Here is a 26,187-nt window from a genome sequence, read left to right on the forward strand (position 1 = left end):
ATGTCAAGGCAGAACAGCTCGTTTTTGAAAACTAAAATGCTTTTCAGAGAACCCTACAAGAACTCTGCACTCCCCACACTAAGAAACATTAGTCCATATTCAAGTTCTTCAACTACAATAAAAAATAGTCTCACCAGTAAAAGATCTGTCAAAGTATAAAGCACAGTATACAGGTTACATACATTTGATCTGGGCTAATATATTTAATACGTTAAAAAGAATTTGCTTCAGAAATGTAAATATCTACCAAAATTATCTACATCAAAACTTTTGAGTGGAAGGTTCATTTAGCCTAGTGGCTAAGATGCCAGCATCTGACAACAAAGCCGCCACCTTTACTGCCCAGCTCTGACTCCTGACTTCAGCTTCCTGTAGAAGCAGGCCTTGGGAAGCCAACTGCCCACAGTTCAGTTCGCTGCATTCCTACTGAACCTGCGAGACATGAAGCCTGGCTCAGTCCAGGCCTCCTACTGCAGGTTTAGACAGTAAACAGCATGCAGGAACAGTTTCTCCTTCAGTCTGTTTTGCCCTCTCTCTCTTTTTTTTTTTTTTTCCTTAAAAGAAGTTATGGTCAGACAACCTAGTGTGTTTCTTTTTGTCAGTAATTAATTACCAATTTAAGGGCAAAGTTTCAGAAGCTACATCAAAATCAGGAAAGCTCAAAAGAAAACACTAAAAATAATTGTTTCCATTTAGCAACCTAAGAAATCAATACATGGCATTTCTTCAAAAACCTAGATCCCAAATCATCATTGTTCTCTAAGCTGTGGAAAAACAATCTTACCTACCACAGGAACACATCAGCTTATAATTTAAAGTAGAAATAAGTTGTATTCAATTAAGCAAAAACTACCAACTTTAACTTACACTTGTTTTTCTTTAAAAGATATTATTTCAATTGGAAAATTAGATTGATAAAGCAACAGTAAAAGGTGGTAGGTAAAGTCAAAAATAATCACTACAAACCAACAAAGGTAACACTGATCACTGGATATAATGTAGCAGAGTAATTGCTTCATTCATTCAACAAGTATCTTACTGAGCAAGAACAATGGGCCAACAATTATGGTAAGGAACTACATACACCTTAAAAATTACAAAACCTAGTTTCTGCCCTCCAAGAGCTTACAATCTATTATTTTTTGGGAAAGCAAAACAAATAGGAAACATTATGACAAGTCATTAACCCAGTGTCAGAAATAAAATGAAAATAGTAACAAATGGGCAGATTACATGGAATTTTCTCCAGTAACTTGAAAGGAATGTATATATTGGCCAAAATTATTTTTGAGAACCCCAAGAAAAGGCAGAACTTGAAATGATAGAACTTTGTTAAGAAAATGAAAGTTCATGGTGATATTGAACCAGGTAGGGGTTTAAGAAGAACACAGTTTGAAGTCAGGAACTAACAGTCATATAATCACCTAGACACCAGCCTAAGTTCAAATTGAGAATGAAGACATGCATCTTTGAATCCTGCCTTCACACAACTAAAGTAAATCTCTATAAGCAAAGTACTGGAACTTAGATGCTATGCTAAAGGCACAATAAAACACATGACATTCTTGGGCAAGGAGATCAGAAACTGAAATCTAGTATTGTGATGAAAGGGGAGTGACAGGAGCAAGAAATCAGCTCAAAAATCGTGACATATCCTAGGAACAGGACCATGATTTTGAGCCCAGCTAGCAGCAGAAGCAGAAATAAAGTGAGGTCTATTAGAACCTGTCTCACTCAATATAACAAGAAAATCAAACTCATTTGCAAAAGACTGTCACTTTTTGACAAAGACAATAAAAAAGTACTGACTAAAGCAGAATTATATTTACTTTATTTTTGTTATCAAAACATAAAATGTATTATGTACTCTTCTTATCAAATGATGTGACTTCCATCAAAGGCTGCTAAAGCTGAAGCAGTCCTTGAGTTCCCTGATCTACTGCTCCCCAAATTAATAAGACTTAAAAGAATAAGAAAAAAACAACCTTCTGGTACCACCTTGGGCAAAGGTGAAATCATCAATGATAAAGATAGCAGACCGTATCTGTTTCTGGTGTAGAAAGTACAGGAAGACATGACTATAGTTTAAAGTCAAATATTATTTATGACAGATGGAGGAAAAAACACACTTAACCGTGCTTCAAATAGTTATCGAATTTTTCTGTATTGCTACTATGCAGGGAAAAATACCTTTACCAATAATTTTTACAATAGTCCTTCTAAAAAAAAAAATCATCCTTTAAATTACTGCCAAATTATTTACAACATGTAAGGTCTCTTCCAGCAATAAGAGCCTATAATCTTGTAAAAGTAGAACCTTGTCAAACTATTTACAGTAAGAGGGAAACAACCTACAAGCTCATAAGATACACCTGAAAGATCATAAAGCCCTATTTGATGTTTTCAAAATAAGATAAATCTGAAAGAAATACCATAAAGCCCTATTTGATGTTTTCATATATTTATTCTTATCCAGTTTCAATTATATTTTTTTTTTTGTTTTTGGTAAAAACAAGAATTTAGGCCAGCCACAATAGCCTAGTGGCTAAACTCCTCGCCTTGCACACACTGGGATCCAATATGGACGCCGGTTGAAGTCCCAGCTGCTCCATTTCCCATCCAGCTTCCTGATTTTGGCCTAGGAAAGCAGTTAAGCACAGCCAAAAGTCTTGGGACCCTACACCAGCATGACAGACCTAGAATACGCTCCTGGCTCCTGATCGGCTCAGCTCCAGTCATTATGGCCATTTGGAGAGTGAACCAGCAGACAAAAGACCTTTCTCTGTCTCTCCTCTCTGTAAATTTGACTTTCCAATAAAAAAAAATAAATAAATCTTAAAAAAAGAAAGTTCTCTTTTGTAAGTAACTTGTTATGTTTGAAAAAAAAAATCACAAAACTCTAGCTTCCCCAGATCATTATTCTTCTGTTTAGTCACATATCAGTTTATAATCAAATTTGATTGTAAACTAAAATTTAAATTTGATGTCAGATTCAGTAACATTCCAATGATCACATAACAAATAAAACTGACACCATTGTTAATCTTCTAATGGTTCCAGTATGACATCTTAATGAACTGTGAAAACAGTCATCACCCCTTGCTTTCCACAACATACTGGTCCTAGAACCCCTTGCAGACACCAAAATTCATGGGTGTTCAAGTTCCTTATACATGGCAAAGCACTAGCACATAATTTATGTACATCCTTCCATGTACTTCGTATCATCACTGCATTACTTCTCCAGATCCTATACAATTCAAAGCTACGTATATAGATGCTACACTCTACTGAGAATGCAGACAAGAAAAAAATCTGTACAAGTTCAGTAGAGAGAAAACTTTCCCCTCAAATATTTTCACCCCATGGTTGTAGAGGAGCTACAAATAGAGGGTCAATCGTAAATGAAGGTTATATAATCTGTAATCCCAAAGCCTAAAAGCCTAAAGATTTAGTCAACTAACTCAAAACTAGATGGCAGAACCCTTTCACCCCTGGCTGCTATGTGTCAGTTCTCTTCTGACAATTACTGTTCACCAACACAGGACTGTGCAGACAGAAGAAATGATGCAGAAAATGGATCAATGTTTCTAGTTATTGGTTTATTTATTTTACTTGTGCTAAGATTTCTCAATGATTTGAAGACTCAAATTAACCATGCTCTCCCCATCTGTTAAGCTAGTAGAAATAGCTTCCCCAAGATTTGGGGCCCACACTTGTCAGTTATGTATTTAGGAAAAAAAATACTGAGAACAGTCTAACTTTGAGATAAGCAGTAAAGATTGTCTGAGGCTCCTCAGAGCTGGACTTCTAAAACATCCATTATCTTATTAGGAGCCAACAACAGCAGGAAAAAGAAATCCAGCATATAAACAAGCAGGTACATGTAAAGTCACGTGACATATATTGGCCTAGGAAAAAAGTAGAAGAAAACCACAAGGCAAAAATTCAGAGTATCTGAATGGAAGTGTACGAAGTTGCAAGTAAAACTTAGGAGGAAGATGGTCACTGAAATAGCTAAAGAGAAAGGGCCATAAAGCAAACTGTGACCAGCTTATGTCAATGAGACAAACAAAAGTACTTTAGAAAAATAAAATCTGCATTTTACTAGAAACAACTAGCTGGTATTTTGGTTTTGGTACTGCACTAGCACCATTACAGCAAGGGTAAGCAGGTCAATCCCTTGCAAACTTACCTTGATTGGCCCAATGGAAACAGAAGGCCCCAGAAAAGAGAGAAGCATCTGGCAGTAGCAAATTGTTTTATTTTATCTTTCTGTGGAAAGAAACTAATTTTAAATAAGAACCAGAGCATTTAAAGGATAAATATATTTTTTAAAGCTCATTATCTAGTTAGAGCAGCTCTACCAAGAAAACAAGAAGAGCTCCTTGCAGGTTAGAGATGGAAAGATACAGAAGAAGAATCAGAGTTGTTTCTGCATCACCTAGGGATTTTTAAAACTTGTGTTAATCTACAGTAACAGAATAAAAGACTCTTTTAATTAAAGAACACCTGCAGGCAGAATCTTTTGGGTCTGGTGCCTATGAATAAAGTTTTTATGTAGATTAAGGGCTGTATTTCAAACAAAAAAGACAAGAGCTTGACATTGAGCCCTTTCACTCTTCAGATTAAGTAAAAAGAGAAAAACATAACATACTCCTTCCATCACTGCAATTTCACTAGTAACTTTAACCATCAAGGCTTAAATACTTACATGTTCAGTAATACTAATCAACAAGAGGTCACACCAAATGGCCTTTTCAAAATACTTCTGTTAACCTAAATTACTGATTTATTGAGACAAATAGAAATAACCCAACTAAGGACCTGTGTATTAAAGAACCTAATAACATTGGGTGTAAAATTAGTCATGGCAACTGAATGTTACTTTTCTAGGATGCGTCTCGAGAAATTCAATTCTACAAAATACAGTTAACTAACTCAGTTCTACTGATGCTACTGAGTCAGCACAAACCTTCTGATCTCAATCACTCCCACAAAACAATGCATTTAAAATTTATACTAGAGATGTCAGGGATAGCTCCAAAGCAGGAGTGCAGAAGTAATAAACATTAAAAAAAAAAAAAAATCAAAACAGTCTTTATAATTTGAAAATGAACTGCCTATTTGGCATTGCTCTGAGGAATCAGAATTATAGATCAGTAATTTCCCAACCCTCCCTCACCACTCAACACAATGTACATCAAAAACTTAAACATTTGCTATTTTCAGTTTATGTAATTACACAGTCCACCAAAATATAAAGCTGACATTTTATACGATATTTACACTTTCAAAGCAGTAACTCCAACTGACATGCTTGGGAGAAAAAAAAAAAGAACTTCAAATAAAAAAGCCTACGTGTATAGTTACCTAGGAAAGAATTTTGTTGAGGTAGTCAGTATGTAACTTTTAATGCAGAACAATATTTCATTACATTTGAAATTTAATTACAATGTTGAGTCATCATGTGTCTCATCAGAAAATATTATATGGGCATAAATCAATCCTCAACCAACTACAAGTATTGTATTGATTTAACATTTTTAAATGGAGACATAATACCTGTGGGGGGAAAAAATGCACGAACAGATAGCACACAAAAGAAAAAAACATAACATTCTTACTTGTCCCATTGGCGGCCCTCCCATGGGGGGCATCATCTGTGGCATCATTCCATGAGGTACAGGAGGCATATTTGCTCTCTGACCCATAGGGTGCATTCCCATTGGGGCATAATGCATGCCAGGGTGGCCCATCTGAAAAACATAGAATATTTTAAAATTACCAAGTAACAATGGGTCTCTGAAATCAGACTTTAAGAAATCACTTACCTGTAGTGGTATGTATTAGGCTACTGTTGGATGCATTTCACTAAGAATGAACTTGCAAGTTCCCTAACAAAATGGGAAAGGTTTCAACCGTTGCTGGAGGTCAGATCAGCCTGCTTTCCTCCCCCCTTGCTTTAAGCACTGATTTAAATCGTTCACAGAATGGCCTGGATAACAGGCATCCAATGCTGGTTGAAAGTTTTATGATGAAAATCACATCTTTATCCTATTTCACATAAATTTGTAAGACAAGCCAGCTGACTTTTTACAATGCCACCGATTTGAAACTTTAAAAACTTTGTGCTTGTCAAATTAATTTCGATGAAGCCGTGTCTTACAGAACGCACAGTAAGGTACTCGGAGACACTCCATGCCTATCCTAACCTTCAGGACGGGTACAATTTCTTCCGCCAAACACACATTTCCAAAGGCTAGCAATATAACAGGGTGCCTGGTTCAACCACAGTAATGAACGTTTGACAGACTTTCTCCGCGTGAGTCCATTGTTCCAGGTCAGTTCTGCCAGAGCTCTCCCCTGCAGACCTGCAGCCCACAACCGCGTCAGGCGGAAACGCAACCTTCTTGCAGGCGCCCCAGAAGCTTGTCCGAGCGTCCCAACCCCGACCCCTCCGGGCTTGCGGCTCCGGACGGCCGCCCCGCCCAAGGCCGGCACGGGCCGAGCCCACCACCCTACTCCACGGGGCCCGCCGCCTTCCCGCATGGCACTCTCCCCGCCATCCCGCCCCGGAGCACGTCCCTCCACCACTCCCAGTCCTGCCCAGCTTTCATTGTGCCGCCTGCCCCCTAACAGCTCCGAGCTCTACCCGAAGGAGGCCTGTCGCCCGAGGAAGCCGTCGGCAGACACCTCAGAGCTGCAGCGGAGGTGGGACCCGGACCACCGTCCCTCCTCGCACCCCGGACCCCGCGAGGGACGCAAGTTCTCCATTTCTCTCACCATGAGGCCTCCACGCTCGGCTCCAGTTCCCGGCCTCATCGTCGGGCTCAGACTGCTCGGCCGGCGGCCACTGCCGCTACACATACCAACAAGACGCGCTCTGAGTGGCTGGCGCTCGCAGGGGCCAAAGGGGAAAGGCTACCCTGCACTACGGGGCGGGACCAGCGGGGCCAGGAAGCTGACGAGCTTTCCCGTTTTCCAATCAGGGTAAGGCAGAGACAAGCTGCCTTGCAGCCATTGGTTCCCGCGGCCCCAGCCTCACTCGGCGTCGCCTGCAAGGAGCGGGTTGCTGCGGGCGGGGAGGAGACGGAGGAAGTTTTCTGAGACGAGTCTTTTGCCGGGAAGACTCTTGACCAACTTCCCTTGGGGAGAAGAAGACAAACGTGCCTCTTGTTCCCCTGCCTTGCTTCACTCTGCCAGGGTGGGACAGTAGGGACGGTCGCTTCCCCCGCCCCCGAAGCCGCCCTAGGCAGGCTGGGATGAGGGCGGGCCGGGCAGCTAGTAGGAGGAGCGATGACGGGAGGGGTGCGCGCGCACCACTCTTGGGGCGGGGCGGAGTCGAGCTGCGCGCCTGGTGCAGGGAACGGCGCATGCGCCAGCTTTATAGCCTTGGCGCTCCTGGATTGTTGTGGCGCGCCCTAAGCATGGAGACGGCGCGACGCTCCGCGGCGAGACCCTAGCGGGTCGGGGACCGGATACATGGCTCCCTTCGGCCTCAGCTGGCCTCTTCCTGCCCGTCATCCTGTTCCCCCTCTCACCCACGGCCCTTAGTCGGGGCTTTGGTGCCGGGGAGCCCGCCGTTCCCGCTCTGCCCCACGGGACACCCCCGCTCGCTGGCCCGGTTGGTGGAGGCCGCGGAGGCGCCCCTGTCGCTGATTGGCTGTCGCGGTCGCGGGGCGGGGCGAGCGGGAGTCGTTCGCCCCCGGCGGCTCTCGGCGTCTTTCCCGCCATGTCCTTTGTGGAGAGCGGGAGGCGGACGGCGCCGCGGCTCCGACGCCTGGGGGCTGCGGCGCTGCTCTCGTCGCAGTACTCCACCCTTGCTCAGGGAGACCGTTGGGGAAAGGGGGAAGTGGACGACGAGCAGGGCTGTGACCCAGTGGCCCGCGACTTGAGGGCCGAGTTCTCGGCCGGGGCGTCGTCGGAGCCCAAGAGGGGCTGTCGGTTCCCGCCGGATGGGGACGGCTCGCCGGTCCTACCGGATAAGCGCAATGGCATCTTCCCTGCGGCTGCGGGCATCCGAACCAGGGCTCGGCGCTGGCCAGTCCAGGTCCTTTCTGTTCTGTGCTCGCTGCTCTTCGCCGTCATCCTCGCCTTTCTCCTCGCCATCGTCTACCTGGTCGTTAAAGGTATCGAAGCCCGGGTTGGTAGTCTGTCCCGAGCACAGATGGCCCGGGGCGCAGCATTCATCCCAGCCCGCTCGGCCCCGCCCTGCCTCGGAGCTCTGGCGTGCAGCCGCGCCCTCCCCAGCTCTGTGCACACCTTGCTCGGTTTTTGCCTGCTTGTCCGGTCTTCCTAGGTAGAGGGCCCTGGCCCAGGATCAGGAGATGCATTTCAAGAATGAGTCCCTAAATCGTTGAACCTGTGATGCAGAGTTAATTCAGGCAGGCTGCGGGCCGCCACCTACTCGACGGCGGAAAGTGCATGTGATTAAATGGGCAGTGTTGAAGCTCTAGTGCACGAATGCTTGAAGGTGTGTGCTCCACCAGTACTGCATGGGATTTTTGAAGGACATGGAGTTTGTTCCACAGTCCGAAAGTCAACTTCCGTAGATGAAGTCTTTTCAGCTTCTCTTCAAATTGGGATGCAAAGTTTTGGTGCATGAAACATAAGCTATTCTTTCTGCAATTTTATTCTCCCGTCTATGAAGTAGAAATACTGGCAAGGTTGGAATAAAAACAAGTGTTTTTTTTGAAGATTTCTTAAATCCAAACCTATGTACTAATTCAATGGTGGTAGAATGTTGTAAAGTGAAACAAATCAGACGAGTTGAAATCTCAGTAGCTGAGTCACGGAAAGGAAAAGAATTTGAAAGAGCTGTGTTGTATGAAAGCAGCCTGTACATTGCTATTTACATATTCATCACTGCGTAAAATCAGTTTCATTCTGGTTTTCATTTTTCTTCAGTATTTGGTAGCCCTACTGTGTTGCAGATGACACTTCAGTGTTTACTACGTTTGATTTTAAAGCAGCAGACAGATTGGGAAGTTAACCTATTGGGTTTACCTCTTTATCCAATAGCCCCTTTTTTAAATGTTTGACTGCCAGTATGTGACTCTGGGTCATTCCCCTTCTCCCTTTTTTGCCTTTTGTATCCTGATATTTCCATCTTTGCCCAGATTGCCTTTATAGCATAAAATCATAAAAATCACAGCAAGTACAAACTTGCAGTAGAAAGCATTGAATTCTGCTTGTCTTAGAGAACAGAGAAAGGAACTGAACTCAAAACTTGAACTGCCCTTTACTTTGTGTTAGATAAAATGTCTTCCTGGGGAATAAACATGCCTCCCATTTAATATATATGGTGGATGCCTTCTCTAGTGGCTCTCTTTGCTAGTTAATTGTATGAGAAGTTGAACCCACTGCTGGCTGCAGAGCACATGCCACAGCTCCTCAGACTTCTTACCCTTGAAATGCTCTCCGAGTTTGCAAATAATCTCGCTTTTCCACCTAAGTCCCTCTTTGTGTTTACAGAGTTGCATGCTGAGAATTTGAAAAATGAAGATGGTGTAGACTCTGGGATATTAGGTATGGAATTAATTGTCACTAGATTTGATTTTACATCCAACTTTTGTTTCTCCAGGTCACTTTTAAACTATAAAATTTGTTATAAAGTACTTTATGCACCATGTGCAGGCAGTTCTGTCATGTTTTTAAATTTGTGTTTGATAAATGGTATCACTTCCATTTTACATTTATGCAAACCCCTTGTGTCTTAAGATTTTCTGTAATTTTATAACAGGCATGAGAGAGCTGTTTGTGTAAAATGAGTTCAGAACTGTATTTTAATCCTGTTTGCTAAAATTCATTTGATTTTGTCTTTATAAATTTGAAGGGGGAACTAATTTTTCTTTCATCAGTGCACTCATTCTATGATGTCTACCCTGGGATCTGCTCCCTCCCCCAGTCCTTCTCAATACTTCAGTTTGCTTCTTCAGGGCTGCTGCCCTCAAAGTGAAACAGTGTATAGTCTGTCAGGTTTTGGAGGGGAAACTTTTATGGTCAAGTTGGACAGAAGTTATCATGCTAGATATCACTGGAAACTTTTGGCTGTGTATTGAGCTTACTGCATGAGAAAAGGTACAGTCTGTACTCATTTTATCAATGTGTGTTTTTATTTCTTCTCCACAATAAATAGCAGTTGTTGATGCATCATTTCTTGTAGAACAGAAACAGACAAACTAGGCATGAATTCTAACCTACTACTTAAAGGCATCAGATTTCAAATCTATGAATATAGTGAGTGGGAATTGTTACCTGAATGAAAGGCTTGCTCAATACCTTTCTACTTCCCCACTTTTAAACAATCTTATTGCCTTTAAGTTTGGGCTGTCAATAATCCCCAGTATACCATCACCTACTTATTTTATTTGAATTTTAAATTGAGATTATAAACATCAGTGGAAATCACATCCCAGGCATTTTTCTTTAAGGTTATTTGCAGGTTCAGTTGGTTTCATGAGTCATGTATACCTTTGAGCTGTTATTTCAGCACATTGGCTTCTACATCTCTCCTATTTCACCAAATTTTATCACATTTATTAACCTGAATCCTATTTCCAACCTTGCCTTTTTTTTCTCCAGGTTAATATCCTCGAAGGTATAGCAAAGGGAATAAAATTACCTTCTGCTTGAGGTAAATTTGAAAGAAGAACAAAGGAAAAATAGAAATTTCTTTAGCAGAATATACATAATTCACAGTTTTATTGTAAGTTATACATATGGCCCAGTGGCTAAATCCTTGTTTTGCGTGCCTTGTCTGGCTGCTCTACTTCCCAACCAACTCTCTGCTTGTGGCCTGGGAAAGAGTAGAGGACGGCCCAAGGCCTTGGGACCTTGCACCCACATGGGAAACCCAGAAGAACCTCCTGGCTTTGGCTCAGTTCAGGAGCTGATCCCATGTGCGGCCACTTGGGGAGTGAACCAGTGGTTGCAAGATTTAAATCTTTGGAAAAATACACATTACTAGATTTTTTTTTTTTTTCAGGATTCATTTATTTCAAAGGTGAGACTTATAAACAGATACCTTCCATCTGCTAGTCCACAAGTGGAGCAACTGGAACATGAACCAGCATCCATATGAGATGCTGACATTAACGGCAGTGGCTTAACCCACTCTATGCCACAACATTGGGTTAGTATTAGTGTTTTTTATACATTTATTGTAAGTAGTCAGTGTTACACCCAGTTATTATAATATTAGTCTGGAGTTCTTGCTTTGAAGTTTTTGAGCCTGACATTGTTGCATTGTTGTCTGGCATTCCTTGGCATGTAGTTAATATCTGATCCCTTTTTTGGCTAGGACCGGATTTGTAGTAAATTGTAGTTTAGTGTTTTTGGGTTTTTTGTTTGTTTGTTTACGATTTGTTTATTTCAAAGAGTTACAGGTAGAGTGCTCTCTCATCTGCAGGTACACTCCCCAAATGGCTTCAACTGCTGGGCCAGGTGAGATTGAAGTGGAACATACCGGACTTGAACCAGCACCCATTTGGATTGCCACTGTTGTCAGTGGTGGTCGTATGTTAAGCTCTTAAGTCACAAACCTCATATCAAAGCAGAACCCTGAAGATTTTGACTTTATACAATCTTAGACCATGTCTTTACTTAATCGAAGTCGCTTAAGTAATTGGCTGTATGCCTTAGTATGCAGTGTGATAACAGGGATTTATTTTTATTGGAAAGACTCACTTTTAGTTTATTTGTAAAAATAAAAATTTCATGACTTGTTCAGTCTTCTCAACAATCAAAAGAAAGGGTTGTATTTTTGGGAAGACATATTGGCACTTTCATAAATCTAACTGGCATTATGGCATTTTAGTGTTGACCCGTTATAAAATTTCTGATATTTCTCTGCTGTCTTTTTATTTTGTAAATTCTTGATCAACTGAGTTAAAAAATAAATAAAAATTGCCTGTTGTACCTAAATGATGAATAGTGATGACTTTTCCCTGGGGTACTACAGATAGAAGATCGTTTGTGTTTAACAAGGATAACCATAAATTTATTGTTTAAAGCCTATGATGTTTAGTACATATGTGGTTCATCTTGCTCTTTCAGCATTTTTTAGCTACTTGAGATTATTCCTAATAAAAATGTTTTCCTTTATTATAGTTTCCCATTTGAATCTATTATTTCACCAGGGTTGGAAACTGAGTGATATTTGTCAAATATCAATTACTGAGTGGTCTGAATGTCCACTCATCTTCCTCATTTTTTCAGCAGGAAAGAAAGAGTTGCTACATGCTGAATTGCAAGTGGGCAGCTAGATGGGTAGAGGACTTTACCATTGTGGCTCCTGAGTGTCTGTTGTGCCAGTCAGTGTCACACAGGGAGGAGAGAAGAGATCACTTTCCTTTAATCTTGTACCTGGAAAGAAGTTAGAAGATTCAGAACTTTCTAGTTTGTGTCCTGCTGTCTAGAACACATTGCTCCAGGATTTTGAATACCAAAAATAATTTAGTTTATGGAAAATACCAGATTAGTCAAATACCTGTCTTACATCTTAGGTTAGGATACAGTAGAAATTGATTTTGAGAAAATCTGCTTACATAAGCATTTACAGATACATGTGAACACAAAAATGTTATGTGTTATTAGATTTAAATGGATTTAAATGGGAAAAAATTCTAACAGTGAAACATGTCCTATGATTTGCCTTTGTGGCTTACCACGTTTTCTGCTCATTTGCAAACATTCATTTACAAGAAAACATAATTAGAATTTTACATTCTCTGAATTTCATCAAAACATCTTGACATTCATTCTGAATGTGCTGGTGATCTGCCTCTTTCATTGCTTTGTGTTTCCTAGGATATACCAACTTAACAAACATTTCAAATGTGAGTGAGAAGGTCTAAAGTGTAACAGTAGGCATTTAAACTTGGTCCCACAATTTACTTATGAATGGGGGAAGTTTTGTAAACTATGTACAAGTGACTATAACAGACCTTCAGTGATAAATCTTTCCAGTTCAAGAAGCGTGGGAGTTCTAAAGAGGTTTTTTGGTTGATATTTATTTTCTGCCTACATGTAATATGGGCTAGTGAGGGCATTTCTGATTTCATAAAACACTTAAATTTGCACCTCCTTATACCCGAATGAAATTCATTCAGCAGAATGAAAATGCATAAAATAGTCTTTGTCAGAAGATTTTATAGAAATGCAGAAAGTTATGAGTTTATTTTTTTTTTAAAATAAATACTACCAAAGCAACTTGAAAATTGGAGCAGAACAAAATGTACCCTTATGTAGATGAATGTAAAATTGCAGTACAGGGGTTGGAAAAGGAAATGCACATCTTTCCCTGTCATTCCTTTTGGAGCAACATTGAGACCAGATCGCATTTGATGAAATAGATGAATTGCCACCATTCCATCAACTGATGAATATTGAGCAAAATCCTGATGGGAAAAAAAACTTGTTTCACAGTCTGTATCCTTTGATAGCAGTTCAGCTGCTGGAAACTTATCACACATATTCTTGTATAACTGTACATTGAAATTCCAATACATACTGTTTTTAATAGTGAAAAATTAGAATAAAAAAGGTCTTTAACAGAACTGTGGCTGTGTTTACTGATATCAGAGCTCTCTCATAGGATGTTATGAAAAGCACAAAACAAGTTTCCTGCCTAGAAATTCTGTGGAAAATAGGCTGATAAAATTATATGCTCAAATATTCATAACTGCTTAAATATATAAACTCAGTCACCTAGTTACATAATTTTCAGAAAGATGCCTAACAGACTCCCAGTGGAATTCCTTTTAAGAGTATAACAGAAAGGAAACTTCATTTTTGTGTGCTTTTATTTTCATATCCTTTTAAAATTTTGAGTTCATAAAATGGGTTTATAAAACATTAGCAAATGCTAATTTCAAGATTCTAGGGAAACTGACCTGCAGCAAATTTGGTTGTTGGAGGAGCTTCAACTTTGGCTTTCTGCTGGCTCATAAATGAGTTGAGTAATTTTCAGGATTTGTAAATACTCCTAGACCACAATATTACGTTGTACTGTTTTTGGCCAAGTCATTATGACATGACTTTTATCAGTAGAGCAACTTCTGCTAAGTTCAAAATGAATATAAGTTAATTAAAATGTTAAGTGTAAGATAAGCACTTGTTTGTGCAAGACTGTAATTTTATTTTTAAAAAGTCTCAAGAATGTGCTTGATTTAAACCTCACAGGCAGTATGTTGAAGCACCTAAGTAAAAAGGCTTGTGGACTTTAGAGAGCCTCTCATTGGGCTATTTTTAAATACAGTATGATTCCTTTTCTGGATATTTCTAACTTTTAATCATTTTGTAGTGATCCCCAAAAAATACTTGATTTTTTTTTATGTTAGTTACTGTCTTTGTACTAGATGCTTTGCATATTACTTTAAACAAAATTAGTTTCTCCTATTTAGATGGATTGGTGTGATAACAGCTGTGTAGCAGTATAGCCATTCTAAATTGTAGTTGTGCTCTAAGTCTTAATTAGTTTTGATTCTCTTATCAGCTTAGCAGGCACTTTGGAAACAGGTTCTAGAAGCTAACACTATTGAGATTGTTGGGAATGGAAATAATCTGCTCCTCAAATGAATTTCTTTGAAACACCTTTCAGCATCATAGAGCACCGGTTTGACGCAGCAGCTTTTGAGTCAGGTCTTCTGTTCCTTTGCTGATTAGTGCAGAGGCATCTGCAGGCTAGATCCTGCTGTTCAGCAGAAGCAGAATGTGCCTTACACACTGGGTTTCTATCTCGTGTGTGTGTCCTGTAGATGGCTTCTCCAGGCATCTGTAACAGCAAAATCCCCTTTACAGGATATCCTTCAAACAAGCATGAAAAAGTTTTCTCGAGTATAGAAAACTCCGGTTCTACAAAAGCACTTATGTGTAAGTGATCAACTCTTTTTGGTCTCTGTATCCTAGTTACCAGAACTATTTTTTTTTTAGATTTATTTTTTTACTTTTATTAGAAATATATATAGACAGAGAGACATAGAGGAAGATCTTCCATCTGCTGATTCACTCCTAAAGTGTCTGCAACAGCCAGAACTGAGCCAATCTGCAGCCAGAAGCCTGGAGCTTTTTCCTGGTCTCCCACACAGGTGCAGAGTGCAAAGGCTTTGGGCCATCCTCCATTGTTACCCCAGGCCACCAGCAGGGAGCTGGATGGGAAGCAGGGCGGCTGGGATTAGAACCAGCGCCCATATAAGATCCCAATACGTGCAAGGCAAGGATTTAGACCACTAGGCTATAGTGCTGAGCCCCATAACTATTTTTTTTAATATTTATTTCCATTGAAAGGCAGATGTACAGAGAGAAGGATAGACAGACAGGTCCTCTGTCCGCTGGTTTGCTCTCCAAGTGTCTGCAGGCACCAGATTTGAGCTGATCTGAAACCAGAAGCATCAAGCTGCTTCTGGGTCCCCCACACAGGTGCATGGTCCCAAGGCTCTGGGCAGTCCAACTGCTTTCCCAGGCCACAGGCAGGGAGCTGGAAGGAAATGGAACAGCTGGGACACAACATGCTCGGCTCTGCCATAACTATTTTACAACATGGAAATCAGTTACTCAAGCAATTTCTCCTTTGCTATGTACCTGTGTGTGTGTGTGTGTGTGTGTGTGTGTGTGTGTGTGTGTGTGTAAGATTCATTTTTATTGGAAGGGCAGATTTACAGAGAGGAGATACATGGAGAAAAGTCTTCTGTCCTCTAGTTCACCCCCCAAGAGGCCATAATGGCCCAAACTCACCTATTCCGAAGCCAGGTGCTTCTTTCGTGTCTCCTATACAGGTACAGGGAGGGCTGCAGTACAGGGCCATCCTCTACTGCTTTCTCAGGCCACAAACACGGAGCTGGATGGGAAGCTCGGCCCGTATGGGATCCACGTGCATGCAAGGCAAGGGCTTCAGCCATTCGGCTACTGTGCCAGGACCTGAATCTTTTTGTCAGCAAGTCTGTTATCCAAAGGCTGCTGTGTTTCATAGTGGTTGTGTTCAGGTTATCCTTTTTGAAAGAAACCATTTCACATAAATTTATGTTTCCCTTCTGTTAATCTCTTACTGTGCCTAATGTACAAATTAGATTTTATAGCTATGGATGTGTAGGATGCTAACTGTATTTTCACGTATCCACTGGGTGTCTTGGAATGCATTCTTCTGGAAAACCGGGCATTTAGCTTGTAAAAGGTGTTTGTTATTATAATCAAAGAGTCCTGTAGAGACCAATCTTGTATCATTTTCTACAAAAGCTTATGTTTAAGCACATATCTGGAAGAATTACTGAATTGAAGTATACTTGGAACTATGTGTGCCATTTTAGCAGATACTGCCAAATTGTTGTCCACAAAGGTTACAGCCATACATGAACAGTTTGTTTATTCTCAGCATCAGTGAATGTTACTGGGTTTTTAGATTTTTCACAATTGAGAATGACAATGATAATTTCTCCAATTAATAATTATAATGGATCGAGTATCTATTCATGGTTAACATTCTTTTCTTCCATAGTATCCTTCGCTTGTTTTCATTTTGAATATTTAAGTTGCTTGTCTTTTTTGCACTGGTTACTGTGAATTCTGTATTACAAAAATTTTTTTATATGCTGCAAATATTTTATTTGAAACTGGTTATTTAATTTGACATTTCACCTTTACCATGCAAATTTAATAGTGTGTAATATATACTTGAATTTATGGATTTTAAGTATTTCATGAATTTTGTATCATGGTTAGAAAAACTGTCTTCTCTCCAAGGTTATAAATGACTTTTTAAATTTGACAAAACTGAATATGCTATGTTCTTGACTTTGTCCCCTTTCACACATACTAATTGTATTTCAATCAAAACATTGGATAATATGCTTTCCAATTGTATTTTAGTAAGATATACTTCTATGTGGGTTAGTTTGTGCTGAGTTCAGGTATCTTACTGGTTAAATGAAGTTCAGAATGTAAAAAATACACGTGATCTGAACATGAGGATACTGATTTAATTCAGTCACAGCACTGATTGAGCTTTCCTGTCTCTCTTCCCATTAAGGATTCTGGACTCTGCTTACAATATCCCTCGCTGCTGGATTCTCCTGCTGCAGCTTTTCCTGGACAGTGACTTACTTTGATTCTTTTGAACCAGGAATGTTTCCTCCTACTCCTCTTTCACCTGCCAGGTTCAAGTAAGTGTTCCCAGATTTTCTTGTTTCTGTTTTTGTTTTAGCTCGTTCCAAATATGTTGAAAATAGCTAGAGGCAAAATGGCTGCTTATGAGATGTGTTCAGGAGGTTCCCAGCATATAATTCATAAAGTACAAAGGTTTTCATCTTCAGAACCTGACCTTTACATAAATGGAAAAGAACATTTAAAATTCCACATTGTTTTGTAAAAATTGAAGTTCTAGGAGTTATGTAAGAACTGAGAAATTGATGCCCATTGTTCTTTTTGGAGTAGAATTTCATTAAAATTTTGTGAAGGCAAAATTCCTGTCCAAATTTGAAAAGTTTTACTAGATCTGTATATAAAGCTGACAATTGGACTATACTTTTCCTTGGGATTTAAATTTTGTGTATGTTAACAAGCAACCATGGACCCCAATTTAAGTGCCTAGAACAAATTTGATGCTTTTGATAATGAAATGGTATCAAATTTATTTGAGACATATTTTCTATGTTTTCAGCAAGATTCAGAAGATTCACCAGGCAGTGTTCTAATCCAGTTTATTCATGCCGAGAAAGTTCCAGTTTTAAATATAAAGATATAATATAGCAATATAATTATATATTAATATGTTATATATTATATAACATATAGTTATAGTGTTAATATAATATAAATATCTAAATATTAAAACATAAAAACAGACGATTCTGTGTTTTGTAAATAAGCTGGACCATTTATTGGGGGTGGAAGGTGTTACTGTTGGTGAAGACTAGGAAATAAGTTCTTTTGTATGTGATAAATTTTCTTGTTTCACACGTTTGCTTTGCTGTTCTTACCTTTGTGTTTTGGGCTCATGGCTATGTCTTGGTGATCATTCCATATCTGCACATACATAGAGAGCTTGCTTATAAGTTGGCAGCTGCACGATACTCCACTGTTTGCATATATTTGATTAATCAATCTTGCATAGTATTTTTATCTGTGTTGCTTTATTAGTAACTTGTTATCGTCTCCAGCTCACCTCATGGACAGATTGTAAAGACATGTATTTCAGACTGTAAATGATAGTTACCAGTAATCATTGGTATTTTCATTATCAGTAATCATTGCCTTTCATTATTAGTATGCTTCCATGTATTTTTTCGAATTCTATAAAATAATGTCTAACATTTTTAAACTCACTACAAATGTTATGTGAATGTATCTGGTGCTTCTATGTTTGTTATTTAATTTTTTAAGCCAGTTCTTATCTCTGTATGAAATATAGACATATACTTGTTGATAGTTTTTTATGTGTCTGAGGTGGATAAATGATTAATTAATAAATTGAACTGATAAAGAATTATACCTAATAGTGCAGTACCTTCCCTTAGTTGACATGCGTGTCATTCAGTTGGCAGGTTTATTGTGCTATGTGATGTAGTACTTAATTCACATTTATGTTCTTTTTCTGCCTCTTCGCATCGGTTACTTCAACAAGAGATAAGAGGCTTTCATAATGAGAACAATTAAGTTACAAGAAAAACTTTACTCTTAATTTTTTTTTTTTGCATGTATCTCCCCTGAATTCTGGATCAACATTTCCAGCTTCATAGTAAAATCTTTCTACTTAGATTCAGACAGCACCTTGTTTGTAACTCTAGGCCTTGTCTTAAATTCATCAGTATTCATCTACCTACCAAGGCTGAAACCCTTATTTATACCTTCACCAAATCCAGTCTTATGTATTTTTTTTAAGATTTATTTTGTTTTGTTTTTATTGGAAAGTCAGATATACAGAGAGGAGGAGAGACAGAGAGGAAGATCTTCCATCTGTTGTTTTGCTCCCCAAGTGGCTGTAGTGGTCGGAGCTATGCTGATCTGAAGCCAGGAGCCTGGAGTTTCTTCCTGGTCTCCCATATGGGTGCAGGGTCCCAAGACTTTGGTTCATCCTCAACTGCTTTTCCAAGCCACAAGCAGGGAGCTGAATGGGAAGTGGGGCTGCTCGGATTAGAACCAGCACCCATATGGGAGGCAAGGACTTTAGCCATTAGGCTATCGTGCTGGATCCTATCAGAAGACTTCTTTACTTCCTGGACTGCCCATGATTTTGCACTGCGTAAGGCCTTGGCCAGTGTACTTGATTCCTTGGTCTGCCTTCTTTCAAACTCTTTCTCTTCTGGTTTGCCCTGAATACTGTTACTTTTTTAAAAAGTAGACGTAGTCAAAACTCTTATCTTCAGTGGTTTTTTTACTACCTTCTAGTACTGTTCAACTCTTAAGTGCAATTTAAGGATCCTTCCCAAAATGACTCCTATTTTCCCAATTTCATCTTCTTTCCACAGTGCACCCTTCATTGTAGTCACCACTGAAGTCAAATAGACTGTGTAATTTTGAGATATCAGGCTTTACTCTTGCTGTTCTTTCTTCTTGAAGTGTCATTTTCCTGTTCAGCTTCTCTTCAACTGCTGTTACATATCACATGGCCCATGCATGTTAGTGTTCAGAACTAGAGAAAAGCATTTGAGTGTTCCTTTAGAGATCTATAATTCTGAGTCCACTTAGCTAGTTTTTACAAAATAATAAGTATTTTATCCAAATGTAACAAAGAAGTAAAGGGCCTTTAAAAAAAAGATTTATCTGTTTGAAAGTCAGAGTTACAGGGAGGGAGAGAGGAAGATAACTTCCATTTGCTGTTTTCATTCTACAGATGATTGTAACAGCCAGGGCTGGACCAGGCCAGAGCCAGGAGCCAGGAGCCAGGACCTCTTCCAGGTCTCACACATAGGAAGTAGGGGACTGAAGTACTTTTCCCAGGCTACCAACAGAGAGCCAGATGACAAGTAGAACAGCTGGGACGTGAACTGGTGACCCTGTATGTTTTTGGCAACACAGCCTCAAAAGGATTCTGGAGTTTCAATGTGATTGCTAATCATTCCAGTTATTTATTTTTTTTAAGGATTTGTTTTTATGGGGAAGGCATATCTGACCCAATCTGAAGCCAAGAGTTAGGAGCTTCCACCATGACTCGCACACAGGGGCAGGGTCGCACGGCTTTGGGCTGTCCTCTTCTCCCTTCCAGGCCTGTCAACAGGGAACTGGATCAGAAGTGGAGCAGCTGGCACACGAACCAATACCCATATGGGATACTGGGGCTTACAATTGCAGGATTAGTCAATTGAGCAATCACACCAGCCCCAGTCATTCCATTTTAAAATCAGATAATGTCATATCAGAGAACGGGATTATATGTATGCTCATTATTCAACTGTACAATTTAAAAATATATAGACAAGATATATAAATAATATGTGTCAAACTAAATACAAGGTATGTGTGTATGAATATAAATAACAAATAAAATTGAGGTCAGCTGTAAGAATCCTGCCCTCTAGTGTTTGTGGAAAATATGCACTTACATCCAGAAATGTCAGAATATATTCTCCTCTGTCACCAGCAGAGTGAGTCCTTGTACAGAGAAACAATTTCATTCTGTATTGAAAAAGTGGACATTTTCAAACTTTTATTTTCTCATAAATCAGATGGACATATTTCATTACCATGCAGCCTCATACTTTTATAAAAATGTATGCATTAGGTTCCTTATTCTTTTATAATGTAAAATAAACAATGGTGTCATTGTAAATATTTTTCTTGACTGTGTAAAGGTAATTTTGAATTTTCATTGAAGAAAATATTTAAGAAATTTTTATTGAAAGTGTAGATTAACAGGAAAGAGAGGCTGCAACAAAGATCTTCCATTCACTGTTTCATTTTTCAAATGGCTATAAAGACTTTAGCTGAGCTGATCAGGAACCAGGAGCCAGGAGCTTCTTCCAGGTCTCTCGTGCAGGTGCAGGATCCCAATGCTTTGGGCCATAGTGCCATGCTTTCGCAGGCTACAAGCAGGAAGCTGAATGAGAAGTGGAGCAACTGAGACACGAGCTGGTGCCCACATGGAGTCCCAGCACTTGTAGGTGGAGGATTGACCAGTTGAGCTATATTGAAAAAAATTTTTTTAATTTATTTTTGATGATGCTTACTTAGTTGATCAGGGTGGGTGGATCAGGGGATAGTGGGCATGACCATTGTTTCCACATTTTCTTCTTCCTGTATCTGGGGCAGTAGAGGATACAATGGGAGAGACCACACCAGCTTCCCCAGTACCCAGTGTCATCACAGGGTCCCTGTTGTCGAGCATGTTCTGAGGGAGAGAGGAAGTGACTTTGATAGTTCTGAGATGCTGTTGATATTGCCACTCCAAGAATGAGGAAATCCTTCCAAGGTCAGCGGCTGACACAGTCCAATTCAGTCTCCATTTGTCCCAAAGTTTGCTGTTAAGTTTCCTGGGATAGTTGATCAATTTGCTCTGCCTTCCTTCATCTGCAAACCAGTGGGTGCTGCGTCATTGAAAATTTTTAAGAAAATTAAAGGAGAAATTTGAAACAATTAGGAAAAATTACTACCAAAAATCTAATGTGTATATTTCCATTTTATACTTATTTTAGAACTGGGATCACAGTATTTACTGTATTTTCTAAAGAAGTTTTAAAACTTCGGGCCCAGTGCGCTAGCCTAGTAGCTAAAGTCTTTGCCTTGCATGCACTCGAACCCCATGTGGATGCCTGCTTGTGTCCTGGCTGCTCTACTTCTCATCCAGTTCCCTGCTTTGGCCTGGGAAAACGCTAGAGTACGGCCCAAAGCCTTGGGACCCTGCACCTGGGTGGGAGACCCAGAGGAGGCTCCTAACTGCTGGTTTGGGATCAGCTTAGCTCTGTCTGTTGCAGACACTTCAGGAGTGAACCAACGAATAGAAAATATTTCTCTCTGTATCTTCTGTCTGTATATATGCCTTTCCAATAAAATAAATATTTTTTAAAAGATAAATAGCTTTTTAAGGTGTATTTTCAGACTATGTATTTCAGCAGTTATATATTTTGGAAACATGGTTTCTTTTATGAACTTTGCTGAGTTAAAAAGCGTAAAACAATGGCATCTGTGCAAACTTTTATATTAAGCCTTTGTTTTCTGAGCATATTTGATCCAGTATACCTCTAAATTACACAGAAAGCAGTGTTGGATGTTACTGTCTGTTACAGTGTGAAAAGCAAGAGGCAGAGGTAAGCAGTAAACAGATTCTTTGGAGAACCTAGACACGTCCTATGTTTCGCTAGGTTGCAGTGTTATCCTGTCAACCTCTTTTTCTGTTCTGTCAACCTCTTCAGTTAATTTCTCATGAATTTGTCCCTCTAATTCATTGGATTTTGTCAGTGATGTTCGTGCAGGTGAATTTAAGAATGTATACATAGTAAGCATTTTAATTGTCTGCTTTAATTATGCGTTCCAGGAGTTGATGCATGTATGCATGTCACCAGCCCATGCAAACATACTGCACGCAGAGAACTCAGCGCTTCAGAGAATCTTGGGATTGGTCTGGAGCTGGGACAGTGGCAATACCAGAACTTTTAATCTTTATTCAGGGAAAAGTTAGGTGTGAATGGAAGATGTTCCTGTAAGCTGCATTTTTCCTAACAGTTCTATCTTTTCAGGTAATACTGTCTAGGTGCCTATTAAAGACTGTAGGTAAACCCAGTTTCTCCTATGACAGCTGTAAGGTATTGTTAATCTAGCCTCTGTTTTTATAATAGATCAGCTAAGTGCCAGATAAACTATTAGGTAAGGTGAAGTAACTTGCACATAACACAGCTGGTCCCGGACTTTGTGTTCATTGTTTTTGCTACACTAGGTAACTAACCTCGTCTGCATTATTAAATCAACAACAGGAATGTCAGTAATTGAACCATTCTAATGACAATTAACAGGAACTCCCAGCTTTTTTGTGGCAGCTTTTCTCTTGAGTTATCGCTAAATCCAGTTACTGTTCTTAACATCTCACTTTTTCTGTCTTCTTTTTCTTCATTGCTTTCTCCCAGTTATCAGAACTCTTTATTATTAGGTTTTGTCTCACATTTCACATTATCTGTACACTTGCCCCATCTTGTGGTAAAATGAAGTAGCTGCAGGGTTATAGACAACATGCTAAAAATAAAAGCTACATTATGATTATAAATCCCACCCAGGGTAGAAATGTTGATGTAGAAATAGATGTACTGATACTATAAAAATGACAGTGCAAGCAATGAATATAACAAAAAGCACAGTGTAGAAAACTTTCACTTTGTAGTCAAGACTCAAAATATTTAGTAAGAACATTAAACATTATGAAATTTTAAGATTTCTCCACTTTGTAATACTTTTTTATGTAGAGACAGAGATGAAGGGCCAGATGCTTAAACCAGTTAAGGATTTTCATCACTGAAATCAGTAGTAACAGTTTAAAGAGGCTTATTTGCTGACATGGAAAAATATGCCAAAAGATCAATTTTTTTCACCTCATTGGGGCCAGGATTGTGGTGTAGTAGCTAAAGCCATTACCTGGGATTCTGGTATCCCATATTGGGATTGTGTCCTGCATACCCCACTGACAAAGCTAGCTCCCTGCCCATAGCTTGGAAAAGCAACAGATGACAAGTTTTGGGCCCCTGCTACACACATGGGAGACCCAGATGAAGCTCCTGCAGCCATTTAGGGAGGGAATCAACAGATGGAATATAGCACTGTCTGTTTTTCCCTCTCTCTCTGCAACTCTGGCCTTTTCTTCTTTTTTTTTTTTTTAAGATTTATTTATTTGAAAGGCAAAATTATGGAAAGAGGGAGAAACAGAGTATTCCATCTGCTGTTTGACTCTCCAGATGACTGCAACAGCCACAGCTGGGTCATTGTGAAGCCAGGACCAAGGAGTGTCTTCCAGGTCTCCCAATGGGTATAGCACCCCAAGCACTTGGGCCCTTCTCTGCTTTCTCAAGGAGCTGGATGAGAAGTGCAGCAGTTAGGACCAGAACTGGTGTCCATATGTGATGCCAGCACTGCATACAACAACTTTATTGACTATGACATGGCACCCTCCTGAACTCTGACTTTCAAAATCTTTTTTTTAAGATTAATTCATTTTTATTTGAAAGGCAGATTTACAGAGAGAAGGAAAGGGAGAAATATCTTACATAGCTGATCCAAAACCAGAAGCCAGCAGCTTCTGGGTCTCCCATGCAGATGCAGGCTCCCAAGGACTTGGACAATCTTACGTTGCCTTCCCAGGCCATAGCAGGGAGCTGGATGGAAAGTGGAGCAGCCGGGACTCAAGCTGGTGCCCATAAGGGATTCCAGTGCTTGCAGGTAGAGAATTAGCTTGTTGAGTCATTGTGTCAGCCTCAAAATGAAAGAAATTTTCAAAAAGTTAGCAGCACATGTCCTTGTAACTGTTAAACATTTAAGTTGTATATATTTGCAAATAATCTGATGATTCAAAAATAAGGTGTTCTTCGTAAGTAAAATTGATTTATTCATTTCATATGCAGAATTATTTCATGTAATCTAAGTATTTAAAGGCCAAGCATCCCTATGTGTAGTAATTTTCCTGGTAAATTAGCTCAAGTAAGTTTGAACGAAGTTACTTCAGCAGGAAAGCTTTTTATGTCAATAAGATAGGACTGTTGTTTCAGATAGAGATACCCACAGAAGTTTATTTCTGAGGAGGAGAAAACAAACCAATATTTGTACTTAAAGTTAGGATTGGAGCTGGGCCCAATACAATGGCTCAGTGGCTAAAATCATCACCTTGCATGCACTGGGATCCCATATGAATGCCAGGTCATGTTCTGGCTTCTCCACTTCCCATCTAGCTCCCTGCTCATGTCCTAGGAAAGCAGTATAGGATGGCCCAAAGCCTTGGGACCCTGCACCTGCATGGGAAACCCAGCAGAAGTTCCGGGTTCCTGGCTTTGGATCAGCTCAGCTCTGGCCATTGTGGCCACTTGGTGAGTGAACTAGTGAACATGTTTCTCTCTGTCTTTCCTCTCTGTAAGTCTGCCGTACTAATAATAAAAACAAGTAACATTTGAAAATATAAAATAAAAGGGATCAGAGCTGGCATTGTAGCATAGTGGGTAAAGCTGCTGCCTGCAATGCCCATCTCTCCTATGTCCCAGCTTCACTTCTGATTTGCTCCCTGTTAAGCCCCTGGGAAAGCAGCAGTGCTTGGGCCTCTGCTTTCACGTGGAATACCTGGGTGAGGCGCCTGGCTTCTGCCTGTCCCAGCCCTGGCCATTGCAGCCGTTTGTGGGGTGAACTAGAGCTTGGAAGATCTTTCAGTCTCCTCTCTTTCTAACTCTGCCTTCAAATAAATACAATTTTAAGGGTCCTAACGATGGGTTAACTCTTATAGAAATGAAATGGTAATGGAAATTTCAAATTTTAACCTTAGGCTAGCAATCAAGAATTGTCTAAGTAGGTTGTCTAGTGAAGTGACTATCCAAATCCAAAGCTTGGATTATTGGATCACTTACTGAGAAATAGACTTTAAAGGTTGTTCTGCTGATACGTGCTATAGTTATCTTAAAAACACAGTGTTGTAGATTTTGAAGAAATCGACATTTGGTGAGTTCTATGCTGATACTTCTCATCTTGAATCTTAAAACTGAAGATGGGTCTGAGAATAGAATCCTATATTTTGTTGTTTTCAGCAGCAGAAACACACATACACACATGTACCACACTACCCTGCTTCTTTCTGCTGCTTCCCTCCCGGCTTTCACTGAAGCTGGGAGATAGATTCAATCCAGGGCTAACGTGAGGGTGGCAGTATCCTTACCACTTGAGCTGTCATCTGCTTTTCAGTGTCTACTTTATTGGGAACTTGGAATTAGTAGTTGAAGTTAGAATTTGAGCCCTGAAATACCAGTGTGAGAATCGGGTTGTAGCCGCCTGTCCAAATGCTTGACTTCCAGAATTGTAAAGAATACTCCGGGAAAGCTGTTTGTCCCTGCAGCTCTCATAGGAATAGTTGGGCTTCTGATTCTACTTTGCTGTTAAGGCAGAGTATGAGAGGAAGTGGTGATGGCGTGGGTGATTGTGTTCCTGCCATCCATGTGAGAGACCTGGATGGAATTCCTAACTGCTGGCTTCAGCCTGATCCAGTCCCAGCTGTTAAGGCATGGAGAATGAATCAGGAGA

At 39.9% G+C, this 26,187-nt stretch overlaps 2 protein-coding genes across 10 annotated transcripts in view; one reads left to right on the top strand and one right to left on the bottom strand.

The window, feature by feature from the left end:
- The window catches only part of PRPF40A (pre-mRNA processing factor 40 homolog A), a 44,790-nt gene extending 37,904 nt beyond the window's left edge, over nucleotides 1-6,886 (bottom strand). For 4 of the 9 annotated variants that reach the window (XM_040971588.1, XM_040971587.1, XM_040971586.1 and 1 more), the window contains exons 1-2: nucleotides 6,787-6,882; nucleotides 5,628-5,759 (exon numbers count right to left, since the gene is read on the bottom strand). In XM_040971588.1, the coding sequence (XP_040827522.1) occupies nucleotides 5,628-5,759; nucleotides 6,787-6,870 (216 nt within the window). In that variant the 5' untranslated portion in view covers nucleotides 6,871-6,882. Of the gene's footprint in view, nucleotides 1-5,627; nucleotides 5,761-6,661 lie in introns of all 9 variants that reach the window. The other 5 variants (XM_040971583.1, XM_040971582.1, XM_040971581.1 and 2 more) reach the window with 2 other exon arrangements.
- An 826-nt stretch (nucleotides 6,887-7,712) lies between these two features.
- The window catches only part of ARL6IP6 (ADP ribosylation factor like GTPase 6 interacting protein 6), a 34,490-nt gene continuing 16,015 nt past the window's right edge, over nucleotides 7,713-26,187 (top strand). The window contains exons 1-3 of the mRNA XM_040971589.1: nucleotides 7,713-8,132; nucleotides 9,478-9,531; nucleotides 17,027-17,159. Coding sequence (XP_040827523.1) covers nucleotides 7,736-8,132; nucleotides 9,478-9,531; nucleotides 17,027-17,159 — 584 coding nt within the window. The 5' untranslated portion in view covers nucleotides 7,713-7,735. The remainder of the gene's footprint in view (nucleotides 8,133-9,477; nucleotides 9,532-17,026; nucleotides 17,160-26,187) is intronic.

This window comes from Ochotona curzoniae, unplaced genomic scaffold (assembly GCF_017591425.1).
Source record: "Ochotona curzoniae isolate NIBS_2020 unplaced genomic scaffold, NIBS_Ocur_1.0 contig_2210, whole genome shotgun sequence".
Taxonomy (NCBI): Eukaryota; Metazoa; Chordata; class Mammalia; order Lagomorpha; family Ochotonidae; genus Ochotona; species Ochotona curzoniae.